General features: G+C 43.7%; 2 protein-coding genes across 4 annotated transcripts in view; both read left to right on the forward strand.

Annotated features, from left to right (window-relative positions):
- The window catches only part of LOC311127733 (USP6 N-terminal-like protein), a 29,485-nt gene extending 8,322 nt beyond the window's left edge, over nt 1-21,163 (forward strand). The window contains exons 3-14 of the mRNA XM_084159601.1: nt 3,013-3,098; nt 3,187-3,226; nt 3,874-3,954; nt 4,156-4,263; nt 7,027-7,136; nt 13,297-13,345; nt 13,567-13,687; nt 13,957-14,051; nt 14,366-14,431; nt 15,303-15,402; nt 15,607-15,759; nt 17,485-21,163. Of these exons, the coding sequence (XP_084015727.1) occupies nt 3,013-3,098; nt 3,187-3,226; nt 3,874-3,954; nt 4,156-4,263; nt 7,027-7,136; nt 13,297-13,345; nt 13,567-13,687; nt 13,957-14,051; nt 14,366-14,431; nt 15,303-15,402; nt 15,607-15,759; nt 17,485-18,245 (1,770 nt within the window). The 3' untranslated portion in view covers nt 18,246-21,163. The remainder of the gene's footprint in view (nt 1-3,012; nt 3,099-3,186; nt 3,227-3,873; nt 3,955-4,155; nt 4,264-7,026; nt 7,137-13,296; nt 13,346-13,566; nt 13,688-13,956; nt 14,052-14,365; nt 14,432-15,302; nt 15,403-15,606; nt 15,760-17,484) is intronic.
- A 663-nt stretch (nt 21,164-21,826) lies between these two features.
- The window catches only part of LOC311128484 (ankyrin repeat and BTB/POZ domain-containing protein 2-like), a 31,345-nt gene continuing 25,602 nt past the window's right edge, over nt 21,827-27,569 (forward strand). For all 3 annotated transcript variants that reach the window (XM_084160652.1, XM_084160653.1, XM_084160654.1), the window contains exon 1: nt 21,827-22,896. In XM_084160652.1, coding sequence (XP_084016778.1) covers nt 22,056-22,896 — 841 coding nt within the window. In that variant the 5' untranslated portion in view covers nt 21,827-22,055. The remainder of the gene's footprint in view (nt 22,897-27,569) is intronic.

Raw genomic sequence — 27,569 nt, forward strand, 5'->3', positions numbered from 1 at the left:
ATAACCATGAAGGAGCTGCAAAGCTCCACAGTGGACATTGGAGTATCTTTCCATAGGACCACTTTAAGCCGTACAATCCACAGAGCTGGGCTTTACGGAAGAGTGGCCAGAAAAAAGCCATTGCTTAAAGAAAAAAACAAGCAAACACGTTTGGTGTTAGCCAAAAGGCATGTGGGAGACTCCCCAAACATATGTAAGAAGGTACTCTGGTCAGATGAGACTAAAATTTAGCTTTTTGGCCATCAAGGAAAACGCTATGTCTGGCGCAAACCCAACACCTCTCATCACCCCGAGAACACCATCCCCACGGTGAAGCATGGTGGTGGCAGCATCATGCTGTGGGGATGTTTTTCATCGGCAGAGATTTGAGACTGGGACAGAGGTTCACCTTCCAGCAGGACAATGACCCTAACCATACTGCTAAAGCAACTCTTGTGTGGTTTAAGGGGAAACATTTAAATGTCTTGCAATGGCCTAGTCAAAGCCCAGACCTCAATCCAATTGAGAATCTGTGGTAGGACTTAAAGATTGCTGTACACCAGTGGAACCCATCCAACTTGAAGGAGCTGGAGCAGTTTTTCTGTGAAGAATGGGAAAAAATCCCAGTGTCTAGATGTGCCAAGTTTATAGAGATATACCCTAAGAGACTTGCAGCTGTAATTACTGCAAAAGGTGGCTCTACAAAGTATTGACTTTGGGGGGTGAATAGATATGCACGCTGAAGTTTTCTGTTTTTTTGTCTTATTTCTTGTTTGTTTCACAATATAAAATATTTTGCATCTTCAAATTGGTAGGCATGTTGTGTAAATCAAATGATACAAACCCCCCAAAAATCCAGGTTGTAAGGCAACAAAATAGGGAAAATGCCAAGGGGGTTGAATACTTTCGCAAGCCACTGTAGTTTCTTCTTATTTTTATTAAGTTTAGTCACTAATTTCTCAATTTGCCAATCGGTTGTGCTGCCAGACTTATTTGCCCTACCTTTTGCCTCATCCCTCTCAACCATACAATTTTTAAATTCTTCATCAATCCAAGGGGATTTAACAGTTTTTTTTTTACAGTCATTTTCTTAATGGGTGCATGCTTATTAGTAACTGGAATAAGCATTTCATATATGTGTCAAATGCACACATCACATACCAGCAAATATTCTTTACATCATCAACATAAAAATCACTACAGAACTTATTGTATGACCTCTTATGCACTATATTAGGCCCAGCTTTTAATATATACCGGCCAATATATTGTGATCTCTACATCCAATAGCTTTGGATACTGCTTTAAAGCAAATTTCTGCAGCATTAGTAAAGATGTGATCAATACATATTGATGATTTCATTCCTGTGCTGTTTGTAGCTACACTGGTAGGTTGACTGATAACTGAAACAGGTTGCAGGCACTGGTTACAGTTTGAAGCTTTTTCTTGAGTGGGTAGCTTGATGAAAGCTAGTCAATAATGAAATCACCCAGAACTGTTGATATCACCTCTCTGTTGATATCATATACATTACCAAGCATTTCACACATATTATCCAGATACTGACTGTAAGTGCTTGGTGGTCTATAGCAGCTTCCCACAAGAATGGGCTTTAGGTGAGGCATATTACTTGAACAGTATTTAACCTGAGATCCTCTCTAAGCTTTACAGGAATGTGGTTCTGAACACTGCCCCCATTGGCATTTCTGTATTTTCTGTAGATGTTATAACCATGTATTGCTACCACTGTATCATCAAAGGTATTATCTAAGTGAGTTTCAGAGATAGTCAGTATAGGAATGTAATCTGTTACTAGCAAGTTATTGATTTCAGGAACCTTGTTTCTTAGGCTACATATGTTAATGTGGGCTGTTTTTAGCACTTTTCTGGGATGCTTGATTGTTTCTATTGCTTTATTGGGAAGCTTATCAGAAGTAGATATGCTCCTGTTATTTATATTTGAGCTGATAGTGCAGGGTGAGCTGCACACAGTGAACTTCCTACTAGGGCACACCGCCTCAGTATAACTCTGGTTCATAGGCACATGATTATAGCATACAACATCTGTAGGATCAACAGAGGCATTCAGGGCAGTTAGGGGGACATAAAGTAAGTTCCTTACATTGTGTTTGCCAACTCCCCTGGGATAATGTACATTTGCTGCAGCATTATGACAACTCAGCGACACAATGGTAGGGATTAATTGAGCTGGTCTTGGGTCATTGATAAGTCATTGTCTCAACGCTGCCTTGGAGTCCAGGAGCCAAGATTATTTGGATGGACTCTGTCATTCCTGTAGAGAATCTTCTGTTTCCAGAAAGTGTCAAAGTTGTCTATAAACGTGATTCCAGCAGAGGTACAGTAATCTTTTAGCCAGGTGTGTAATGCCAGTATGCTTGGAGGAACATTGGAAAGTCCAAGCAGGTTCTCTGACCATGTCTCTCTTTCTCGCTCTCTCCCCCTCTCTCACGCTTTCCACACATCCCTTTCACTGTTATATCCATCTCCCCCTTTCCTCTCTCTGCTTTCTCCCCCCAAATGACTTCCACTAGGACCTATTTTTAGCCCTCTCACTTTCTCTCGACTCTCTCTCTTTGCCCGCAACCTGCTTTCTGATAGCTTTCTATGCTTTCTAATCGTTGGCCACATCTATGTTGTCCATTGACTAGTCCTGAGAGAAAATTGTCCTCTGCCCCTTGGGCAATATCTGTGCCACGATGTACATATGGCAATAGGATTTTCTGTTATAATGGCCACGATTTAACACAGCATAGATAGACACAATGCATCCATTTGTATCATCTTTGAGACAGGCACAGCGATGTGATGCGCTTGTACTAAAATCAAATGTATTGTTCTCAAGAGAACAGCATGTGTTGTTTTTCCCAGTGGCTCCAATACAAAGGCCTAACGCCTGACTTGATTTAACAATTTTAAAGCAACAGGCCAACTTACTGCATGTTTTCCCTTGGCTGTGTGCTGTTTCTGATGTGTGTGTGTGTGTGTGTGTCTGTGTCTGTGTGTTATTCCAGGGCAGACAGGAGGGGGTGGAGATTGACCCCTGGGAGGATGCAGACTACAGTATTTACAGAGTCACTGACCGTTTCGGATTTCTGCAGTAAGTCAAACTGGGTTTGTGTGTACAGTATTGTACACATTACTTGACTGGCAGAATCTGACTGTTGTTGTCCATTCTTTTCCCACAGTGACGAGGAGTTGCCAACCCCTAGTGCACATGAGGAGAAGGTAAGAAGAGGAAATGCATCAAAAGAGTCAAAGAGACACACTACAGTTTCCGTTAGGTGGTGTACTGAAGCCACTAACTAACATTTCAAGTGTGACCTCTAACATATGGAGGTGTAATGTTCCTTGTGCAGCTGTAGTGTGTGTGTGTTTGTGTGTATGTGTGTATTAGCCAATCCATGCCCTCCCGCTAACCTAGTGAAACCCTGTAGCAGGGCCACATGCCCCAGGCATCCATCTAAGGCGAAGCCGATCCTTAGGCATCTCACACACTCCTGGAATGAGAGCTACGCTTGCTCACACCTTAGAACCGGTCATGTGGTCGTGATTGATTAAATTACTTCCACATCTAACCTTGGGCAGAATTTGATAAGCTCTCCTCAATGTTAAATGTCAATACAGTACAAACCAGAACATGCCAGTCATAGCAGTGGGGGCAGGACACCAGGTTCTCAAGTCAAGTGATCTTTTATATGATCCCACGAAGGGAGTTCATTTGGTTGTAGTTTTAGGAGAAACATTGTAATACTGTGTTCTGTACTGTACTATACTGTATATGTAAATGCGTCTTGTTAATGTAATTGTGTCTTCATTTTGCATACATAATATTTCACCTAGTCTAAAATGTATTTTCTGTTTCGCCCTGACAGAAAAAGAACCTGGAAATTGAAAGGGTGGAAAAATGGCTGAAGATGGTGAAGAAATGGGATAAATACAGGAACAGTGACAGGGTGAGAATAACACTCTCTCTCTCTCTCTCTCTCTCTCTCTCTCTCCCTCTCTCTCGCTCACACAGACACACACCACACCATTCACTTGTGTTTATAAGTGTTTATATTAGCCTGAAATGCTCGCTCAACATTTACACTCCACCCTCAACTCCCCATTTGTCTAACCCCTGTCTCCCCTGTGTTCCCCTGCTCTCTTCTCAGATGGTAAAGCGTGTGTATAAGGGTATCCCCCTGCAGCTGAGAGGCCAGGCCTGGGCCCTGATGCTGGATGTGGAGAAGGTGAAGAATGAGAACAAGGGGAAGTATGAGGTAAGAGAGTACCCAGTATATAACATGCACACACACACGCGCACACACATGCACACACACTGTTGGTTCATCAAGCATCTACTCTAAACAGTGCATAGGTGTTTACCAACACACAGGGATTTGATACCGTGCTCGAACCAGCACGTTTCAGTCTAAAGCCAGTGGTCACTCAGGACCACTAAACAATGAAATATCTGCTGTTATGATTTGAAGCCGACTGCTACTTCAGGTCTCTGGGAAAGTGATGTCATTGTGCTATGCTACGCAATCAGTAACCAGGTTCACTACATGGGCAGAGTACATGAAAAAAAAAATATTCAACAATATTGAATACCCTATTCCCGGCCAGAGATAAATACCCTGTGATTCAACAATGGTGTGATACGGTAATGTCCATGTCCTCCCCCTCCAGTGGTACAGTGGCTTCAGAAAGTATTCACACCCCTTGAGTTTTTCCACATTTTGTTATGTTACAAAGTGGGATAAAAATGTATTTTGTCAACGATCTACACAAAATTCTCTGTAATGTCAAAGTCGAAGTAAAATGTATTAATGGAACATAAAACACTAATATATTTTGATTAGATAAGTATTCAGCCCCCTGATCAATACATGTTAGAATCACCTTTGGCAGTGATTACAGCTGTGAGTCTTCAAGCTCTGTCAGGTTGGTTTTTGATCATTGCTATACAGCTATTTTGAGGTCTTGCCATAGATTGTCAAGCCGATTTTAAGTCAAAACTGTAACTAGGCCAGTCAGGAACATTCAATGTTGTCTTGGTAAGTAACTCCAGTGTATATTTGGCCTTGCGTTTTAGGTTATTGTCCTGCTGAAAGGTGGATTGTCTGCCAGTGTCTGTTGAAAAGCAGACTGAACCAGGTTTTCCTGTAGCTTGTGCTTAGCTCTATTCCTTTTCTTTTTATCCCCCCAAAAAACTCCTTAGCCCTTGCCAATGACAAGCATACCCATAACATGATGCAGCCACCACCATGCTTGAAAATATGAAGAGTGGGACTCAGTGATGTGTTGTGTTGGATTTGCCCCAAACATAATGCGTTGTATTCAGGACAAAGAGTTCATTTCTTTGCCATATTTTTTGCAGTATTACTTTAGTGCCTTATTGCAAACAGGATGCATGTTTTGGAATATTTTTTGCTATACAGGCTTCCTTCTTTTCACTCTGTCATTTAGGTTAGTATTGTGGAGTAACTACAATGTTGTTGATCTATCCTGGGGTCCCCTGTAGCTCAGTTGGTAGAGCATGGCGCTTGCAACGCCAGGGTTGTGGGTTCGTTTCCCACGGGGGGCCAGTATGAAAATGTATGCACTCACTAACTGTAAGTCGCTCTGCATAAGAGCGTCTGCTAAATGACTCAAATGTAAATGTATCCTCAGTTTTCTCCTTTCACAGCCATTTAACGCTGTAACTGGTTTAAAATTACTATTGGCCTCGTGGTGAAATCCCTGAGCGGTTTCCTTCCTCTCCCTCAACTAAGTTAAAAAGGACGCCTGTATCTTTGTACTGACTTGGTGTATTGATACACCATACAAAGTGTAATTCATAATTTCAACATGCTCAAAGGGATATTCAATGTCTGCTTCTTTTTGTTTTACCCATCTACCAGTAGGTGCCTTTCTTTGCGAGGCATTGGAAAACATCCCTGGTCTTTGTGGTTGAATCTGTGTTTGAAATTCACTGCTCGACTGAGATAATTGTATGTGTGGGGTACAGAGGTGGGGTAGTCATGAAAAAATTATGTTAAACACCATTATTGCACACAGAGTTAGTCCATGCAACTTATTATCTGACTTGTTAAGCAAATTTTTACTCCTGAAGTTATTTAGGCTTGACAAAGGGGTTGAATACTTATTGACTCAATAAATTTCAGCTTTTTATTTTTAAGACATTTGTAAAAATGTCTAAAATCATAATTCCACTTTGACATTATGGGTATTGTGTGTAGATCCGTGACACAAAATAAAAATGTAGTCCATTTTAACTTCAGGCTGTAACAAAATGTGGAAAAAGTCAAGGGGTGTGAATACTTTCTGAAGCCACTAAGACATACAGTACATGAACATATGTAGGAGTGTGCTGATCTTCCCCCACATATTGCAGCCAGAAGCCAGAGTGCTGAACACAAAATATTGTAATGTTATACACCAAGACCATTTCATGTTTATAGGACCATTACTTTTCACAACTACGCCCTCTCCCACCCACCCGTCGCTACATTCAGCAGGATTAATAATAGTGACATTGTTTTTGATTGTTTGTTGGGTGCGGCTCCAAAAAGAGAGAGGATTATGTTACTGTATGTGAGATGAAAACAGGCAGATGACCTTGACATGGAGATACAAAAATCACACGCACATCACACAATAACAGAGTTTTACTGACAGGGGATTATGGCTTTTGATATGAAGTTAATATTAAAATATGTTGCCCTGTAGTCCCCTGTAGCTCAGTTGGTAGAGCATGGCGCTTGCAACGCCAGGGTTGTGGGTTCGTTTCCCACGGGGGGCCAGTATGAAAATGTATGCACTCACTTAACTGTAAGTCGCTCTGGATAAGAGAGTCTGCTAAATGACTAAAATGTAAATGTAATGTTGCCTAAATACTATAGAATCTATGATTTTGAAAAAACAATTTTTTTTTAAAGATTAATCATGTGTACTGTTGCTGTTCATTTATTTCTAATACGTTTGAAGTGTGCAAGGGCTTTAGAAAATGTATAAATTGTTTTAATTGAATTTTTCAGAGGATGAAGGAACAGGCCAGAATCTTCTCCCAGGAAATCAAACAGATAGATCTGGACGTGAACAGGACGTTTAGAAACCACATCATGTTCATGGATCGATTCGGAGTCAAGTAAGTCAGCAGCTGTATTCTACAGTAAGGGTGGGTGTTCATGTACGTCTTAGTGCTGATCTAGGATCAGATCCCCCAGTCTATTTAATATGGCTGCGGTTTCTGATTTTCTGGAACCCATGTTGCTATTGATACGTATATTTTTAGGTAGCTGCTGCCCGCTCTGCTGCCTAAGTAGCTCCCACTGCTCTGCTGCTGCTTCCCCCTCATTGACAAGGAGGGGGAAACTTCATGTTGTACACAAAAGACATGGTCGACATGTTCGGACAAACTTTGTTGTCTGTTGTAACAGTATTGCAAACATAAGAACAACACAAAGGCAGTCTATTTCATGTTATTAGGCAAGTACACTACGTGGCCAAAAGTATGTGGACACCTGTTCGTCGATCATCTCATTCCAAAATCACGGGCATTAATAAGAAGTTGGTCCCCCCTTTGCTGCTGTAACAGCCTCCACTCTTCTGGGAAGGCTTTCCACTCAGTGACAAAAGCATTAGTTGGCACTATGGATTGGGGCAGGTAGCGTTCTCCTGGCATCCGCCAAATCCAGATTATTTAGTTGGACTGCAAGATGGTGAACGTGTTTCATCACTCCAGAGAACACGTTTCCACTGCTCCAGAGTCCAATGGTGGCGCGCTTTCAACCACTCCTGCCGACGCTTGGCATTGCGCATGGTGATCTTAGGCTTATGTGCGGCTGCTCGGCCATGGAAACCCATTTCATGAAGCTCCCGATGAACAGTTATTGTGATTGTGCTGACGTTGCTTCCAGAGGCAGTTTGGAACTCGGTAGTGAGTGCTGCAACCGAGGACAGACTATTTTTTACGCGCTACACTCTTTAGCACTCTGCATTCCCATTCTGTGAGCTTGTGTGGCCTACCACTTCGCAGCTGAGCCGTTGTTGCTCCTAGACGTTTCCACTTTACAATAACAGCACTTACAGTTGACCGGGGCAGCTCTATTAGGGCAGAAATTTGACGAACTGACTTGTTGGATAGGTGGCATCCTATGACGGTGCCACGTTGAAAGTCCCTGAGCTCTTCAGTAAGGCTATTCTACTGCCAATGTTTGGCTATGGAGATTGCATGGCTGTGTGCTCAATTTTATACACCTGTTATCAACGGGTGTGGCTGAAATAGCCAAATCCACTAATTTGAAGGGGTGTCCACATACTTTGGATATATAGTGTGTATATATAACACAAGCAAGACACAGACAGGCAGTCAAAAAAGCAATTTTTTTCTCATCATTGCAAACCGTGGCAATTTTCTTTCCATCAACTCTCACTACGATATGGTAGCATGACTATGAAGATTCGCATCACAAATAGTAGGCAGTCTAAAGCAGTGGTTAAGTGCAATACCATTGGAAATTAATGTTGAAAGTTACATTTATATACATTTATATAGTTTGTGATGTATTGAAACCTAAACATAAAATGTACTATCTACACATACATGTGCAGGGGTCACCAAAACAGAAAGAGAAACACAACACTGTTTTGTCAAACACTCCTATCGATTATCACGTTGAAATCGATTGCGCGAGAGGGGGAGCTGAGGTTGCATGTCCTGTTGAAACTAACACAGCTCAAAAACCACACGGAATCTGGGAATAATGTGTACATCACTGGTTAGAGGACAATTTGTAGAAGACTGCTAGCTATCTTTAACCAACAATGCAGTTTGAATAAAAAATTAAAAATAAACATAATTAAAGAGCAGCAGTAAAATAAAATAACAGTAGGGAGGCTATATACAGGGGGTACCGGTACAGAGTCAATGTGCGGGGGCACCGGTTAGTCGAGGTAATTGAGGTAATATGTACATGTGGGTAGAGTTAAAGTGACTATGCATAAATAATTAACAGAGTAGCAGCAGCGTAAAAAGGATGGGGTGGGGGGGGCAGTGCAAATAGTCAGGGTAGCCATGATTAGCTGTTCAGGAGTCTTATGGCTTGGGGGTAGAAGCTGTTGAGAAGTCTTTTGGACCTAGACTTGGCACTCCGGTACCGCTTGCCGTGCGGTAGCAGAGAGATCAGTCTATGACTAGGGTGGCTGGAGTCTTTGACAATTTAGAGGGCCTTCCTCTGACACCGCCTGGTATAGAGGTCCTGGATGGCAGGAAGCTTGGCCCCAGTGATGTACTGGGCCGTACGCACTACCCTCTGTAGTGCCTTGCGGTCGGAGGCCAAGCAGTTGCCATACCAGGCGGTGATGCAACCAGTCAGGATGCTCTCGATGGTGCAGCTGTAGAATTTTTTGAGGATCTGAGGACCCATGCCAAATCTTTTCAGTCTCCTGAGGGGGAATAGGCTTTGTCGTGTCCTCTTCACGACTGTCTTGGTGTGTTTGGACCATGATAGTTCGTTGGTGATATGACAACCAAGGAACTTGAAGCTCTCAACCTGTTCCACTACAGCCCCGTCGATGAGAATGGGGGCGTGCTCAGTCCTCTTTTTTTTCCTGTAGTCCACAATCATCTCCTTTGTCTTGGTCACGTTGAGGGAGAGGTTGTTGTCCTGGCACCACACGGCCAGGTCTCTGACCTCCTCCCTATAGGCTGTCTCATCGTTGTCGGTGATCAGGCCTACCACTGTTGTGTCGTCGGCAAACTTAATGATGATGGTGTTGGAGTCGTGCCTGGCCATGCAGTCATGGGGGAACAGAGAGTACAGGAGGGGACTGAGCACGCACCCCTGAGGTGCCCCCGTGTTGAGGATCAGTGTGGCAGATGTGTTGTTACCTACCCTTACCACCTGGGGGCGGCCCGTCAGGAAGTCCAGGATCCAGTTGCAGAGGGAGGTGTTTAGTCCCAGGATCCTTAGCTTAGTGATGAGCTTAGAGGGCACTATGGTGTTGAATGCTGAGCTGTAGTCAATGAATAGCATTCTCACGTAGGTGTTTCTCTTGTCCAGGTGGGAAAGGGCAGTGTGGAGTGCAATAGAGATTGCATCATCTGTGGATCTGTTGGGGCGGTATGCAAATTGGAGTGGGTCTAGGGTTTCTGGGATAATGCTGTTAATCAATGCACGGGCGCAGACCTCCGTCTTTCTTCTTCACAAAAAGAAACTTGAGGAGGCGGGGAGAAGTGGAGGGACGTATGAACCCCTGGCGCAGGGACTCTGAGACGTATGTCTCCATCGCCTCCGTTTCAGCCTGCGACAGGGGATATACATGACTCCTGGAAGGCACAGTGTCTACTCATAGGTTTATCGCGCAATCCCCCCCGCCCCGATGAGGTGGTAATTTGGTCGCCTGCGTTTTGGAAAACGCGTGCGCCAAATTGAGGTATTCGGGGGTGATGCGCATGGTGGTGGAAGTGTCTGGACTTTCCACCGTGGTTGCACCAACGGAAACAGCTATTCACCTACCCTGACACTCTCGCGACCACCCCGTGAGAACCGTCTGCGGCCATGAAAAGGTGGGGTTGTGTAGTGTTAACCAGGGAAGACCCAACACAACAGGGAAATCGGGGGACAGAATAATACAAAATGTGACGTGCTCTCTATGGGTCCTTTGGGTAACCATCGTGACTGGTGCTGTAACTTCCCTAACAAACCCTGACCCTAATGGTCGACTGTCAAGTGCTTTGATGGGCAGTGGAGTGGATAGGGTAACCAATGGAATACCTAGACTTAGAGCTAACGACCTGTCCATAAAGTACCCATCTGCGCTTGAATCGACCAGCGCCTTACACTGGGAAACTACGGGGTAGTTAGGGAAGGTGACGTGTATGGTGCAGTGTGCAGCAGAGGGCTCTTACCGAGTGTGGGTTTGCGCTACCTGGGGTGATGCAAGAGTGCCCTGCCTGCCGCCTCCAGACCCGGAAGAACCCTGACGACAGCGTGCAGTATAATGTCCTCTTCTGCCACAAGAGTGACACTGAAGCTGTCCTCCTCCATTCTCCCAGATCGCTGCCCCACCCAGCTCCATCGGAACGGACTCCGAGTTGGGGGGGGGGGGTGAAAAGTGCAGGCCACTACCAGGACATCCTCTAGCAGCCAGCATGTTGTCCAACCAGATGGCCATGCCCACCAGCTGGTCGAAGGTTAACATGGCATCCCGGCAGGCTAGCTCCCTTCGGACATCCTCTCGCAGGCTGCACCGGAATCCGTCGATCAGGGCCCACTCGTTCCACCCGGACCCAGACGCTAGGGTCCGAAACTCCAGGGCGAAGTCCTGCGCTGTCCTCGTCCCCTGACTCAGTTGGACCAGACGAACTCCCCGTATTTGTCAAACGCGGTTCCTCCTTCTCTCCAGACCGCATTGGCCCACTCCAGGGCTTTCCCCGAGAGGCAGGAGATGAGGGTAGACACCTTCTCCAGCTCCAATGGAGCCGGGCTGATGTTCACGAAGTAGAGGTCCAGCTGCAGGAGGAATCCCTGGCAGCGGGCAGCCGTCCCGTCAAACTCCCTCAGTCGGGATAGATGAATCCCTCGGGGTGCTGGAGTGTGGGTGGCCAGATCTGGTCGCTCAGCTGGTCCCGACAGGTCGGGTCATCTCCTCTCCAGGCGTTGGACGACCTGGAGAACCTGATCTATCGCTTCTCCCAAGCTGGCTAGCATCCTGGAATGCTCGTGGACCCGTGCCATGACTCCAGCCATGGGCTCTTCTCCTGCTAACTCCATGGCAGGTGTGTGATTCTGTGGTGATTTGATTTGAAGGAGTCAGGCGCAGGAGGGTAAATCACAGAATAACAGGTTTATTCCGTTGACACAGCAGTACGCAGCAATGCGTCAAACACTCCAGTGCGGAAAATTACAGTGCACTGGAAACAACAAGGCACATGGGTGAATATCCCGGCGATACAAAATACAAGAGCTCCACCGAGCTAAACTAACCTCTACAAAAAACAATCACACACAAAGACAAGGGGGCAGAGGGAACACTTATACAGGTACTGATGAGGGGATATGAACCAGGTTTGTGTAATAAACAAGACAAAACAAATGGAATGATGAGATGAGGAGTGGCAGTGGCTAGAAGACCGGTGACGACGAACGCCGAAGCCTTCCCGAACAAGGAGATGAGGCAGCTTCAGAGGAAGTCATGACAGTATGACAAAATCAACAGTACAAAACCAAAGATATTGATCTGTTTTTTAACAATTGATCTTGTGTCATCGTGTTGACTATAAACTTTTATACTAACATCACCAATCTGAAGTAAAAAGGATGTGTAATTCCCCCCCAATTCCATGTGGTCAAAACGTCAGCTTGCGTAATGTAGTAACACATATTGTCCACACATCATGGAAAGTAGCGAAATTAGCCACATTTCTATTTAGCTAAATAATACAAAACACAAAAGGATTAATAGTCTCAATTGCTTTACTGACAATAGTGCAATATTTCACTAAATCAGATGTTCAGATCTACAAATGTTTGATATTTAACATTAGTTACAGAGGGTAGTTGTTGAAAGTCCAGCATAGATGAACAGCCGACATGTTGATGATGCAATTTACTCTAAAAGGTCAAAGGTAATGCAGTAGCACGGGAGTGCGCAGTGCTTCTCAAATGTAAAATGTATGCGTTCTCCACACTCTCGTCCTAATAAGAACATACTCAAGAAAAGAACCTTGAAGAACGCACTCAGAGCATGGGAGTATGCATATTGAGAAACACCCACAGATACGCAGTCTAATTAGCAATTTAATGTTATTTTTTCATCATTCCAAACAAATAAAATAAAATGTTATTTGTCACATGCTTTGTAAACAACAGGCGTAGACTAACAGTGAAATGTTTACTTACGGGCCCTTCCCAACAATGTAGAGAGAAAGTTTATAACACATGGAATAAATACACAACTTACTAGTAAATACACAGCTACGAAAAATATAAATGAAAACTGTCTAGGTAAATAGTATGGTCTGCAGCTTATCATGAGATATTCTAACTCAGGCGAGCAAAAACTTTGTTAACAGAGACACACCCCTCCCCCCTCATCTTTTCAGTTAATTTATTTAAATCATGAAGCTCATCTTCCTTTACTGTGGTGCAGGAAAATTCTCAGCAACAAAAGAGTGATCAAATTAAGATCCTACATATGTACATTATATAAAGACATGAAGTGAAAGTTGCCTGAACCATGGCAATTACCCCTCTCTGTCTCTGAATGACTGACCTCCCTCTCTCCTCTCTGTGTCTACACAGACAGCAGTCTTTATTTAATATCCTGTCTGCCTATTCAGTCTACAACACGGTGAGTTTGTGTTAGTCTTCCCTCAGTCATAAATAATGTCAATATTTACGTAATGTTTGCATTAGGATTCATCCCAATGTTCAGCAATGAACTGCTTTGTAACACTAAAACTAGTGGCAACTGAGCTGCCTCCAGCTTTAAGGTGACGAAACCTACATCAGGACAAATGTAGCCTCGTGATCAATGTGACCTAGTTTGACCTCTAACCTCTGACCCTATAGGAGGTGAGCTACTGCCAGGGCATGAGCCAGGTCGCCGCCTTGCTGCTGATGTACATGAACGAGGAAGAAGCCTTCTGGGCCCTGTCACAGCTACTGACCAATCAGAAGCATGCCATGCACGGTGAGCTGATCAATAAGATATCCTGTAAACATTGATTCAACCAATCAGATATGTCATGCATGGTGGTCTGACCAATCAATAATAGGAATCAGCAACATTACCAGTGAATTAATATATGAATATAAAATCTTAATAAAGATATGGAATTACAGTAATTGACTAGTAAGTACATTCTGTTATGGAGTTCTAGCCACTCGATTTATCTGTGTGTTTACACAAGGTAATGAAGCAGTCTAATCATGCACTCTCCCTCTCCTTCTCCCTCTAAGGTTTCTTTATTCCTGGGTTTCCCAAACTGCAGCGCTTCCAGACGCACCACGATCAGATTCTCTCCAAACTCATCCCCAAACTGAAGAAACATCTGGTTAGATCACTGTTTAGGTTGCCTTCACACACACAACCACATACATGCATACACACACACGCACACACACATACACATGCACATACACTCACACACACGTTACGTAATGGCATTATTATGTTTCATAATAGTGAGGTTATTACAGTAATTGCATATAGTTACATGAAATGTGTGTTACTGTGTAGAAATGACCATTGTTCTTTCTACTCTTCTTCCCTCTCTTTCTCCTCTCTCCCCCTCATTTTCTCTTTCTTCCTCCATCCCCTCTCTCTTTTTCTCTCTCCCTCCATCCCTCTCTCCCTCTGTCTCTCTAGGACAGGGAACAGATGTCCTGTGGGATCTACAGCACTAAATGGTTCCTGCAGTGTTTCATTGACAGGGTGAGAGAAAGTGTGTTTTACATTTTAAATTTTAAAGGACCGGTGCCATTTTTAGCCGATTTTAAATAACTCTTCCTTTTAGTGGCCCGTGACAACCAAGAACTCCTCTCCTTAAAGGTACAATCTAGGATCTGGGATTGCTGACAATGATTGCCATATTGTAACTTTTAGCAGAGGAGAAAGTAGTCAAAGAATTGATGCTGTGAGCCTCATATTCAACTGACAATAGTAACTTAAAATGGCAGAATTGCAATTGTATTCATGGACGTTCATTCATTTCACATGATTACAACTCTAAGCAGGATGAACTTACAAGGGAAAACTCATTTCAGCATTTATTAGTGTTGTTAACTGCGTATAAAGGGAACATAACATAAGCATAATCACGAGGCTTAATAACTACTCAGTGTGTACTCTACTCTGTTCATACACACAATCCTGTGGCTTTGGTGGTTTGGAGAGAGACATGCTGCTGTCAGCGCTTCTCAGTCCCGCTGGTGCCAACCACAGAGATGGGGCTGGGGCTGTGGGTTGGGAGGGACGGCACCAAGACCCCTCACTACCACGGGACTAGAGGCAGGGGGCGGAGGGAGAGAGGGAGAAAGAGAGGGAGAGAAAGATGAAGACAAAACAAATAATTAGCCTAGTAATCAATGATTATGTCATGGATCGATAATGGTAATTTTGGGGATGATAAGCCTATGTGCTTACAGATAGCAAAACAATCTTATTAATGTACACTATGTGAACTCATGACTTATGATATTGTGGTCTTTTTGGACACCACTGATTTTAAGAACAGTTTTACCACTTTGTGAATGGGAAATTATTTTTCTTGGAAGTCAGATATCTTCTTTCCCTCTCCTCATAGACCCCGTTCACCCTGACTCTACGCCTGTGGGACATCTACATTCTGGAAGGAGAGAAAATTCTTACTGCCATGTCCTACACAATCCTTAGAATATTTAAGAGTAAGGATTGCATCTACCAAGTAGCCTTTTAGCTACTTTAGCCTATTAGCTATTAGCTACTCTTTACATAACTCTTTGCTAATACAATATTCATCTCAGCTATGCATATTTGACTCCTGTCCTGTGTGTTGTGTCTCTGTTAGAGCAGTTATAATGCCAATGAAGTTGACTCCTGTCCTGTTTGCTGTATCTGTGTGTCAACAGAACGTCTCCTGAAGATGAATCTGGAGGACCTGAGAGAGTTCCTTCAGGAGAAGATCGCCCTGTCGTTCCTCTACAGTGATGATGTCATCATCGATCAGCTGCAGGCCTCCATGGCGGAACTAAGCAAGATGAAGCTGGACTTTCCACCCCCTGGTAACACACTGCTCTCCCTTGTGGAGAGAAATTAGGTCATATAATGACCATTTGATACTAGTTAGTTACACTACCAGTCAAAAGCTTGGACACACCTACTCATTCAAGGGTTTTTCTTTACTTTTGTAGAATAATAGTGAAGCCATCAAAACTATGAAATAACACATATGGAATCATGTAGTAAACAAAAAAGTGTTAAACAAATTAAAATATTTTATATATGAGATTCTTCAAATAACCACCCTTTGCCTTGATGACATCTTTGCACACTCTTGGCATTCTCTCAACCAGCTTCACCTGGAATGCTTTTCCAACAGTCTTGAAGGTGTTTCCACATATGCTGAGCACTTGTTGGCTGCTTTTCCTACACTCTGCGGTCCGACTCATCCCAAACCATCTCAATTGGATTGAGGTTGGGGGATTGTGGCGGCCAGGTCATCTGATGCAGCACTCCATCACTCTCCTTCTTAGTCAAATAGCCCTTACACAGCCTGGAGGTATGTTGGGTCATTGTCCTGTGGAAAAACAAATGATAGTCCCACTAAGCCCAAACCAGATGGGATGGCATATCACTGTAGAATGCTGTGGCAGCCATGCTGGTTAAGTGTGCCTTGAATTCTAAATAAATCACAGACAGTGTCTCCAGCAAAGCACCCCCACACCATAACACCTCCTCCTCCATGCTTTACGGTGGGAAATACACATGCAGAGATCATCCGTTCACCCACACAGCGTCTCACAAAGACATGGCGGTTGGAACCAAAAATCTCCAATTTGGACTCCAGACCAAAGGACACATTTCCACTCGTCTAATGTCCATTGCTTGTGTTTCTTGGCCGAAGCAGGTCTCTTCTTCTTATTGGTGTCCTTTAGTAGTGGTTTCTTTGCAGCAATTCGACCATGAAGGCCTGATTCACGCGGCCCCCTCTGAACAGTTGATGTTGAGATGTGTCTGTTACTTGAACTCTGAAGCATTTATTTGGGCTGCAATTTCTGAGGCTGGTAACTCTAATGAGAGACAGTTTCATCATAGCGCTTGATGTTTTTTGCGACTGCACTTGAAGAAACTTTAAAAGTTCTTGAAATGTTCCGTATTGACAGACCTTCATGTCTTGATGGACTGTCGTTTCTCTTTGCTTATTTGAGCTGTTCTTGCCATAATATGGACTTGGTCTTTTACCAAATAGGGCTATCTTCTGTATACCCCCCCTACCTTGTCCACAACTGATTGGCTCGAACACATTAAGAAGGAAATAAATTCCACAAATTAACTTTTAACAAGGCACACCTGTTAGTTGAAATGCATTCCAGGTGACTACCTCATGAAGCTGGTTGAGAGAATGCCAAGAATGTGCAAAGCTGTCATCAAGGCAAAGGGTCGCTATTTGAAGAATCTCAAATATAAAATATATTTTGATTTGTTTAACACTTTTTTGGTTACTACATGATTCCATATGTTATTTCATAGTTTTGATGTCTTCACTATTATTCTACCATGTAGAAAATAGTAAAAATAAAGAAAAACCCTGGATTGAGTAGGTGTGTCCAAACTTTGACTGGTACTGTAGTTGTGTGGTATTTTTGAAAGAGGGTACCCATAATTACCATTTAATGTTTAAGCATAAACCAGGTAAACACTTACTTACCAACTGAAACAGAACTGTAAAGCAAAGCATAGTTCCTATAATTTACCTCAGTTTTAATGTTCCTGTGTTTTATTTCTAGCCAAGCCAGAGGAGCTGCCATGGAAGGCCCTGGGTTTGGAGCTACCTGTTCTGCTCACCCCTCTCAAGCCCCCCAGTGGAGTCACCCCTGACCCGGGTACCAAACGACCAGGAGCAGGAGGTCTGGGTCTCCACCTCATCACCCACCAGCCAGAAGTCATCTCCCAAGATGACAGCCCCTCTAAGGAGGACAGGAAGGACAAGGAAGCTCTCAATAGGGAGGAAGAGGAAGACCCCATTCTCATCCACACCATCCAGGCTCAAGTGACCCCCGATGGGCCTCCCCAGGCTGGGGCTGGGCCACCACCTTATGAGCCACCAGGGGGCAATGAGCACAATGTTATGGGACAGCCTGCCATTCTTATGCCACTCCACAAAGAAAAAAGTGTTGAGCGCTCCTCTGGTCCAGTGGCTTTACTAGAGACACAGGTCGTAGTTCAACAGGGTACAAACACACCTCCACAATACCCCATGGAGGAGCCGACCCTGACTGCCCCAGTTGCCCCCTTATCTCTTAGCCCTCCCCAGCTGCCCTGCAGGGTCCCCCGGACTCAGTCAGCACCCGTAGCCCAGGCTGCCCAGCAGCCTACGGGCCTGGCCCAGAGTGAGAGCCGATTGGTGGGTGTGGGGGAGAGGGCGGAGGATGGGTACCTGGCCAGGCTTTTGGAGCAGGCCTTGGCTCTGCCAAACACAAGGCCCAGACAGGAGACACAGGAGAGCCAGGAGACCCAGAAGGGCCAGTTCGATTCCAGAGCATTGTAAAGCATTCTAAGTCCCGTCCCCCCCCTGTTGTCTACAAGACAGACATTGCAGAAACATAGTGTTATGTTGTAGGAGAAGCTGCCATAGTGGAGTTCCAAGGGACAGTGCCACATTCTCTCCCATCATAGTGAAAGCATTACAGCTGACTTCATTTTAGTAGTTTTGTAATATTTTATCAATGGACATTATGTTTGCTTAGATAGCCTTTGTAAAATATTTGCTATACTTATTTTAGTATAGTTTTATTTTTGTATGTGGACACCTTCTTGTCAAACATCTCATTCCAAAATCATGGCATTAATATGGAGTTGGTCCCCCCTTTTCTGCTATCACAGCCTCCACTCTTCTGGGAAGTCTTTCCACTAGATGTTGGAACATTGCTGCGGGGGCTCGCAGTCAGCGGTCCAATTCATCCCAAAGGTGTTCAATGGGGTTGAGGTCAGGGCTCTGTGTCGGGCCAGTCAAATTCTTCCACACCGATCTCGACAAACCACATCTGTATGGACCTCGCTTTGTGCACGGGGGCATTGTCATGCTGAAACAGGAAAGGGCCTTCCCCAAACTGGCACAAAGTTGGAAGCACAGACTCGTCTAGAATGTCATTGTATGCTGTAGCTGTAAGATTTCCCTTCACTGGAACTAAGGGGCCTAGCCCGAACCATGAAAAACAGCCCCAGACCATTATTCCTCCTCCACCAAACTTTACAGTTGGCACTATGCATTCGGGCAGGTAGCGTTCTCCTGGAATCCGCCAAAACCAGATTCGTCCATCGGACTGCCAGATGGTGAAGCGTGATTCAACACTCCAGAGAATGCGTTTCCACTGCTCAAGAGTCCAATGGCGGCGAGCTTTACACCACTCCAGCCGACGCTTGGCATTGCGCATGGTGTTTTAGGCTTGTGTGCCGCTGCTCAGCCATGGAAACACATTTCATGAAGCTCCCGACGAACAGTTCTTGTGCTGACGTTGCTTCCAGAGGCAGTTTGGAACTCAGTAGTGACATACGATTTTTACGCGCTACGCACTTCAGCACTCGGCAGTCCTGTTCTGTGAACTTGTGTGGCCTACCACTTCGCGGCTGAGCCGTTGTTGTTCCTTGACTTTTCCACTTCACAATAACAGCACTTACAATTGACCGGGGAAGCTCTAGCAGGGCAGAAATTTGACTAACTGACTTCTTGGAAATGTGGCATCCTATGACGGTGCCAGATTGAAAGTCACTGAGCTCTTCAATACGGGCCATTCTACTGCCAATGTTTGTCTATGGAGATTGCATGGCTGTGTGCTCGATTTGATACACCTGTCAGCAACGGGTGTATCTGAAATAGCCAAATTCACTAAGTTGAAGGGGTGTCCACATACTTTTGGCCATTTAGTGTATCTTTGCTTCTAGAGCAAATGCCTTAATTTAAACTGTACCATCAGTACTGCAATTAGAATCATGCTGGCTTGATAACAGGATATGTATTGAAGTGTCATTGAAAAGATAATTACAAAACAGAAAGGACAGCGAATGCTCATGTTTTCAAATGACGAAACCTGCCACACTGGCAAGTTCGTTTTGCATGGCCAGGTGCCCCGGGTGGGCGGCGTTTGCACATTTTAGACCTTTCCATTGGTCCTTAAGTGAAATCTCCATCCACCCGGGGCACCGGGCCATGCAAAACTAACTTCATAATGAAGAGTGAGCTGCCTCACTGATGATTTGGATTGTAAACAACAACAACAACAACAGTAAGGGCGGGATTCAATCTGAGCGCACTTTGACAGCAATGCACGTTTTAAAGGATATTTTCCCTGTTCGTGGGGACCACATTCACGGTAAATGCTGCATATGTCGGCTCAATCTGAAATTACCTTGAAATGGTGCATTGTCCAAATCCGCAACAGGATTGAATCCCAGCCTAACGTTAGTATACCAGGGGTTCATAACTTCACAAGGCTGCAAGGGGCCTCATTTCTTAGTCCCTCAATTGAGATCACTTGAGGCCAAATGCCTGGTATTTTAGGTGTAGGCCTAGTATAGATGGATTTTGTACTAGTCATCCACAACAACAAAAAACAAGCATAGACGAAGGCAATTGGTGCTATGTGACTTTGGGCTTAGATTAGTCATTTAGCAAGAATAATTCATATTTAAATATCATTTTCTATTCTTGGAATGTTTAAGCTTAAAATGAAAACATGTTTTGTGTTTTGTTGGCTTATCATTGATCTAGCAAAAATTTATTTTCAGATTATTAGATCTTTGCTGTAATGTATTATAAAGCTAATTTGTATTCGTAAGAAGAGCAATATGTAGATATTTTGTACTCATTGTGTTGTAGAAGAAACACACCTAAGTTCTAAATACTGGCTACTGTTAGCCTAATTATGATGTTGAAGTAGCCCTTTACATTTTTCCAGATGGTTTGTGGTAGATTGTTCTGTAGTACCATGTGATTTGCTTACTTTACTGACATCTAGTGGACAATTTGCATATAGCATGTCATTTGTCCACTGGCAGATGTTGGTTGGTTAAATGAAGACTAAGTTTACTTAGGTTCCCTCAATTAATCATAGGCTAAAATATTATAATCTTCAATCATAAGCTTGTTGTTAAATAAATGGACTGAGTGCTCCACTGCAGAAGCCCAGTATTTATTTACCTTCAAAGAAATTGAAAGGTTATTTCTAGACTACAGCAATTTCAATGGTAATGTTTTGCACTTTGCTATTTATCCACAGAAAAACAGGCTAAGGAAGAAAAGTTTTGTGTGAATTCTAAATTCATGTTTGTACCTTGATATGCTTTAGTTTGTAAGGTGTTTGACAGTCAAAGCAAAACAGATGTGGTTATGATTAGTGTGTAATCTATGCTATGAACCCCTGATACTGTTCAATAATGATTTGTCAAATACATGTTTTCTAAATTTTGTATATTTTTCGAGAACCAAAATGTTACATCTGTGTTGAGTATTATTTACATTAGAAAGTATGCAGGAGTATTTTAGTACAGTGGTTCCCAAACTTTTTCAGTTACTGTACCAACAATTGAATTTTGCTCTGCACGGAGTACCCCTGAAGTACCCCCTCATGTGCATTTTACCAGTAGGCCTATGGTCTCATGAGTCTTCTCAAGTACCCCATGTGGATATGCTAATTACCCCCAGGGGTCCTAGTACCCCTGGTTGGGAACCTCTTTTTTAGTAGACGAGTATTAACACATATTTTAAGACTAGTTTTCTCTGGTCAGGACTCCGGGCCCTACTGAAACACCTTGTTCTTGGCTATAACTAGGGTCTAGAGTTTTTCCTGGTCAGGTCAGGTCAAGTGGTCAGGAAAAAGTCTGTTCCCTATGAATTTGTGCACTGTTTCATCATTTCCACACGATGGCGCTGAAAATCTGTATGCTGGTATTGTAATAGGATACCACTCCTGGTTTGCATAGGTTTCATTTATCTGATTGGTTCTAACCTAGATTGGATCAAAGGGCTCTCAAAGCCGATTGGTTCTCGCAAAGGGTCTCACTCCCATTGGTCTCACTCCTCTAACATTTAATGGTAACATTTAACAGAGCCAGCAGAGCAGTGCATGTGCCTGTGGAGCAGCAACTGGCAGCAGGCGAGACTGTATCCATGGACAGACATCAAAACTACTAGGGAAGTGATTGAATAGACTTCTACAGTAATTTAACTATATATTTATCCATAGATCTATACTTGGATAGGAAACGTTCATGGGGTGTATTTCTTGCAGTGCGTAAAAGTGACCTTCGAATCTCTTTCGGCCCTCTCAGAACAGAAGCACATCTAAAAAAAGTGACAATAATGTCAGGCACCTGCAGTCCCAGGATGACTAAGACCCTGGAAGATCTGAGTCTGGACTCGGGCTACGGAGCTGGGGACTCCTGCAAGTCCCTCAGCCTCTCCTCGTCCAGGTCCCGGCACTCCCAGACCCACCCACACCGGGGGACCTGGTGCAACCAGATCGGCTCTCTGAGCAGCAGGAACGCCAGTTGGGACACGGTCAACACGGTGCTGCCCGAGGATCCAGAGGACATCCTCTCCAAGTGTCCTCGTCTGCCGACGCTGGAAGAGGTCCCCTGGACCGACCAGGAGATCGCTGAAGTCCTGTGTAAAGTAGCAGGCGAGGAGGTGGCTTTCTCCAGTGACGCAGTCCGCCATCTCTCGCTGCTCTTGCGGAGGGCTCTGGTTCGGATCTCCCGGGAGGCTCAGAGACTGAGCGAGCTGCACCGGCGATGCACGCGCTTCGAAGTGCAGAGTGCCGTTCGGTTGGTGCTGAGCTGGGGGCTGGCTGAGCGGTGCGTGGCTGGCACTGTGAGGGCCATCTCTCTCTACTGCATGAGCTCGGGTGAGACACTGCGTCAACGCGGCAAGTCCTCACGCTGCGGGCTCAGCCTCCCGGTGGGACGGTTCTTCAGGTGGATGGTGGACACGCGTGTGTCAGTGCGCGTGCATGAGCACGCAGCCATCTGCCTGACCGCGTGCGTGGAGAGCCTGGCGGAGGAAGTGGGCTTGCGGGTGTTGATGATGGCAGAGGAGCGCCTGGTAAATATCGAGGTCCTGGACTGGGTCGTCAATAACGACGCGGAGCTGTGGGGAGTGATGCAGAACTACGAGCATCTGATATGCGGGAAAAATGCCAATGGTAAATGTGTGTGTGTGTGTGTGTATGCGTGCATCCCCAACCCTGATGCCACAATATGTGAATCAATTATCACTTTCCCTCTCTCCATGCGCTAAATACACACACCCCTTTCCAATAATGATTTTCTTCTCCTATGACTGCACACAGTGGAATGGTTCTTCAGTGAACATGCATTCTGGAAGTCTAGCAGAAAAATTATGTAACCTCAGAGATGTAAAGGATCAAAACAGAAGTCCACTCAGGCAGAATATTCAAGAGAGAGAGAGAGGCCCTTCTAAAAACTGACCCCACATATGAGAAGCTTGCATGTGTGTTGTCATTAGCAGTGCTTGGGTAAAATCACTGGGGCCAAGCCAGGAAAAAAAGCCAAATTACAACCTATGTGTTGTGATAATTGCATTGTTTGCTCTATAACCTGTTAGTTCATATGTCTTGCCACCGTGATATAGAGGCCTAAGGCCGAGACAATAAGAAGACAACCACACCTTTGTTTCATGACAAAACTGGAGAGCATATTGCATGTAACAAACAGTTACATGCAGTGGTGGAAAAAGTACCCAATTGTCATACTTGAGTAAAAATAAAGATATCTTAATAGAAAATGACTCAAGTAAAGTTGAGTCACCCAGTAAAATACTACTTGAGTAAAAGTGTTTGGTTTTAAATATACTTAATTATCAAAAGTAAATGTAATTGCAAAAATATACTTAAGTATCAAAAGTAAAAGTAAAAGTATAAATAATGTCAAATTCCTTTTTATTAAGCAACCAGACGGCACCATTTTCTAGTTTTTTTTTAATTTACGGATTGCCAGGGGCACACTCCAACGCTCAGACGTGTGTTTAGTGAGTCCACCAGACAGTATGGATGACCAGGGATGTTCTCTTGATAAGTGCGTGAATTGGTGAATTGGACCCTTTTCTTGTCCTGCTAAGCATTCAAAATGTAACGAATACTTTTGGGTGTCAGGGAAAATGAATGGAGTAAAAATTACATTATTTTCTTTAGGAATGTAGTGAAGTAAAAGTAAAAGTAAAGTACTTAAGTAGTACTTTAAAGTATTTTTACTTAAGAACTTTACACCTCTGGTTACATAACCTACAGCATGGTCAATCAAGTTAATATTTCCAACATTTTCGGACTACTAAACAACTATTGATTTAGAACACTGTAGAGTTACCACAAGTCGCAAAGAAAACAGGAGCTGCCTCCACTATTCCAGGACCATTTCAACTTCAAAATTTCAACATCATTAAATCACCTATGCTTATAGTCTAAAAGATTACAAAAACAATTTAGTCCAATCAACGTAAGCTAAATATCATGTGGCTGTCCATGGTACTGATTTCTGTGTGTGTGTGCGCGTGCATAAGTAGAAAAAAACATGTTAACTCACCCTACTTGTAGAGAAATGCCAATGCCATCCTCCTCTCTTTCATGATGCCAAAACGGTCATACAGTACACGCTTTTCGTTTTTGTTGTTCTGGGCTACCTGGCTAAAATCACGGGCAATGATTAGCCAGCTAGTTAACATTAGCCTACTACTACTTCTAGCTGCATATTGAACTTCCATCCTCTCAGGCCAGATGTACAATGTATGAATTAATGGTTGGATCAGAATCGCAGTTAAATCATTAGCCAGTACAGAGAGTGAGCCTATCCCTATCTCCATCCATGGCTAATTTAGGAAAGGGCCAATTTTTGTTAGCAAGACCTGAGGACAACAACACAATGAGATGCAACAATTCAAGTTTTTTTCTGTCAATGACGTTTGGCTTAATGTGATGTGATTGGTGTGAAGCCAAATCCAAACTTGCTTCCCTTGAGACTTTTTTTTTAATGCGTCAGGACCATTCACAGTTGAGCTCACTCAGTTTAGCTCAACGTTGATTGGCGATTATTGTATACTTTTTTATCAAGGGAGGCCAAATGCTTGCTGGCTTCCCTTGCATTCAATGCTACGGGCAGCAACAATATCATACTCTTTTTGACCAGACAGCATCAGATAGATGGGCTACAAATACAGAGACAGAAGAGCGCTGTTTCACTCGCTCGGATGCCTTCTCCAGTGAGATACATTCAGCCTCTTGCGAACTGAAAGAAAATTATGAAACAGGGAGACGAAAATACATTATTTTATATGTTCATTTTTGGGGGAAGCCTGGCTTCCCTTGGCATCCATGAATACATGCCACTGTGTGTGTGTGTGTGTGTGTGTGTGTTGATCAGAGCGCAGAGATTGATAGCTCATTAGCCACAGTGATTAGGGTGTGCTTGTGTCCAAAATAACCATTTGTAGACCCATTCTATAGAGAGAGTGAGAGAGCGAGAATGGTGTGCTGGTTTTGGAGTTTAGTAATGATGTTGTGATAATGTACTGAACTAACACAATCTGAAAAGGAAGAAAACTAGCAATCAAAGAAAACTTTCATCCAAATGTTCCCCCATTCCCTCTCTTGATATGTCCTTGAAGTCCCAGAGCAGGCTAATTGCCCTAACTGTTACAAATGGACTCCATGGAAAAGCAATCACGGTGATAAGTGTTGAGGTCACTGGTTTCCTAGGTCCTCTAGTACCCAGAACCATAGACCTAGGCTCTGCCACAAGTATGTCAAGGTTAAGGGGAAAGCCCCACAGAGCCCCACAGACAGGAAACAGTCATTAGGTGTAATATTGTAATGGAGGACTGGAAGTGGGAGATCTCCTAGGGTGTTGTGGTTAAGCCACCGGCAGGCTGTAAGACCATTGGTTTTTTTTGTTTGTTTGCGTGCGTGCATGTGTGTGTGATGGACTGTGAGAAACTAGGAGTTAAAGAGAGGAGCCATGGTTCACATCACCAGCCAGAACACTAATTGGAGGCCAGTTAGGGGGTCCTGTTTTCCTACACCAATCACACAGAGAATAGTCTCTTTTGTTTGTTCGGATAGAAATGTGGCTTTCCCATTTATACCATAGTATGTTATTGCACAGTACTCTATAAGTGTTATTACTGTTTATATGTGTTCATTGCACAGTACTCTATAAGTGTTATTACTGTTTATATGTGTTCTACCTTCATCTGTACCTTCATCTGTGCTTGGTAGCCTCAGCTCACCCATCTTCCCACAGTGTGTTCTAATCAGGGGCACAACTTTGGTTTTAAAAGTGGTGGGGACATAACCTGGCGGGGGTCTGGGGGTCCTCCCTCAGAATTTTTTGGGCATCTAAAGCTCATTTCCTGCATTTCTACACAATCTAATATGACTTTTGGGGTCACTTTGATTGTTTCTAAACACTTCTACATGAATGTGGATGCTACCATGATTATGGATAATCCTGATTTGAATTGTGAAAATGATGAGTGAGAAAGTTATAGATGCACAAATATCATACCCCCCCCCAAAAAAATGCTAACCTCCCCTGTTATTGTAATGGTGAGAGGTTAGCATGTCTTGGGGGTATGATATTTGTGTGTCTGTACCTTACTCACTCATTCATTCAGGATTATCCTTCATGGTAGCATCCACATTAATGTAGAAGTGTTTAGAAACATATTACATTCTTATTTACAATAAAAATGACTCCAAAATGACAGAATACATTATTTACTATTCATTTATATTGGGCACAAAAAAAAATTCTGAAACACAAACAAAACAAACAGCAAATGCATCCAACAAATTTGTAGAGTCACAAGCTTGATGTAGTCATTGCATTCTATGAATGTGGGACCAAATACTTAACTTTTGACTACTTTTTAATACACATACAATTGAATTTGTCCCAATACTTTTGCTCCCCTAAAATGGGGGGACTATGTATAAAAATAGGGAGAATCTGTAGACATGCGGAGAGAACATACTCTTTGCCAGAATTCAGCCAGCCTTCACAAGAGCATAACATATTGAAATACAGTGCCTTCGGAAAGTATTCAGACCCCTTGACTTTTTTCACATATTGTTACGTTACAGCCTTATTCTAAAATTGATTAAATAAAAAATTTTCCTCAGCAATCTACACACAATTGCAAATTTATAAAAAATACAAAACAGAAATACCTTTTTTACATAAGTATTCAGACCCTTTTCTATGAGACTTGAAATTGAGATCAGGTGGATCCTGTTTCCATTGATCATCCTTGAGATGTTTCTACAACTTGATTGGAGTCCACCTGTGGTAAATTCAATTGATTGGACATTATTTGGAAAGGCACACCTGTCTATATAAGGTCCCACAGTTGACAGTGCTTGACAGAGCAAAAACCGAGCCATGAGGTTGAAGGAATTGTCCGTAGAGCTCTGAGACAAGACTGTAGTCAAGGCACAGATCTGGGGAATGGTACCCAAAAAATGTCTGCAGCATTGAAGGTCCCCAAGAACACAGTTGGAACCACCAACACTCTTCCTAGAGCTGGCCGCCCAGCCAAACTGAGCAATCGGGGGAGAAGGGCCTTGGTCAGGCAGGTGACCAAGAACCTGATGGTCACTGACAGAGCTCCAGAGTTCCTCTGTGGAGATGGGAGAACCTTCCAGAAGGACAACCATTTCTGCAGCACTCCACCAATCAGGCCTTTATGGTAGATTGGCCAGACGTAAGCCACTCCTCAGTAAAAGGCACGACAGCCCGCTTGGAGTTTGCCAAAAGGCACCTAAATATTCTCAGACCATGAGAAACAAGATTCTCTGGTCTGATG

This window comes from Coregonus lavaretus (genome assembly GCF_964263955.1).
Source record: "Coregonus lavaretus genome assembly, chromosome: 4".
Taxonomy (NCBI): Eukaryota; Metazoa; Chordata; class Actinopteri; order Salmoniformes; family Salmonidae; genus Coregonus; species Coregonus lavaretus.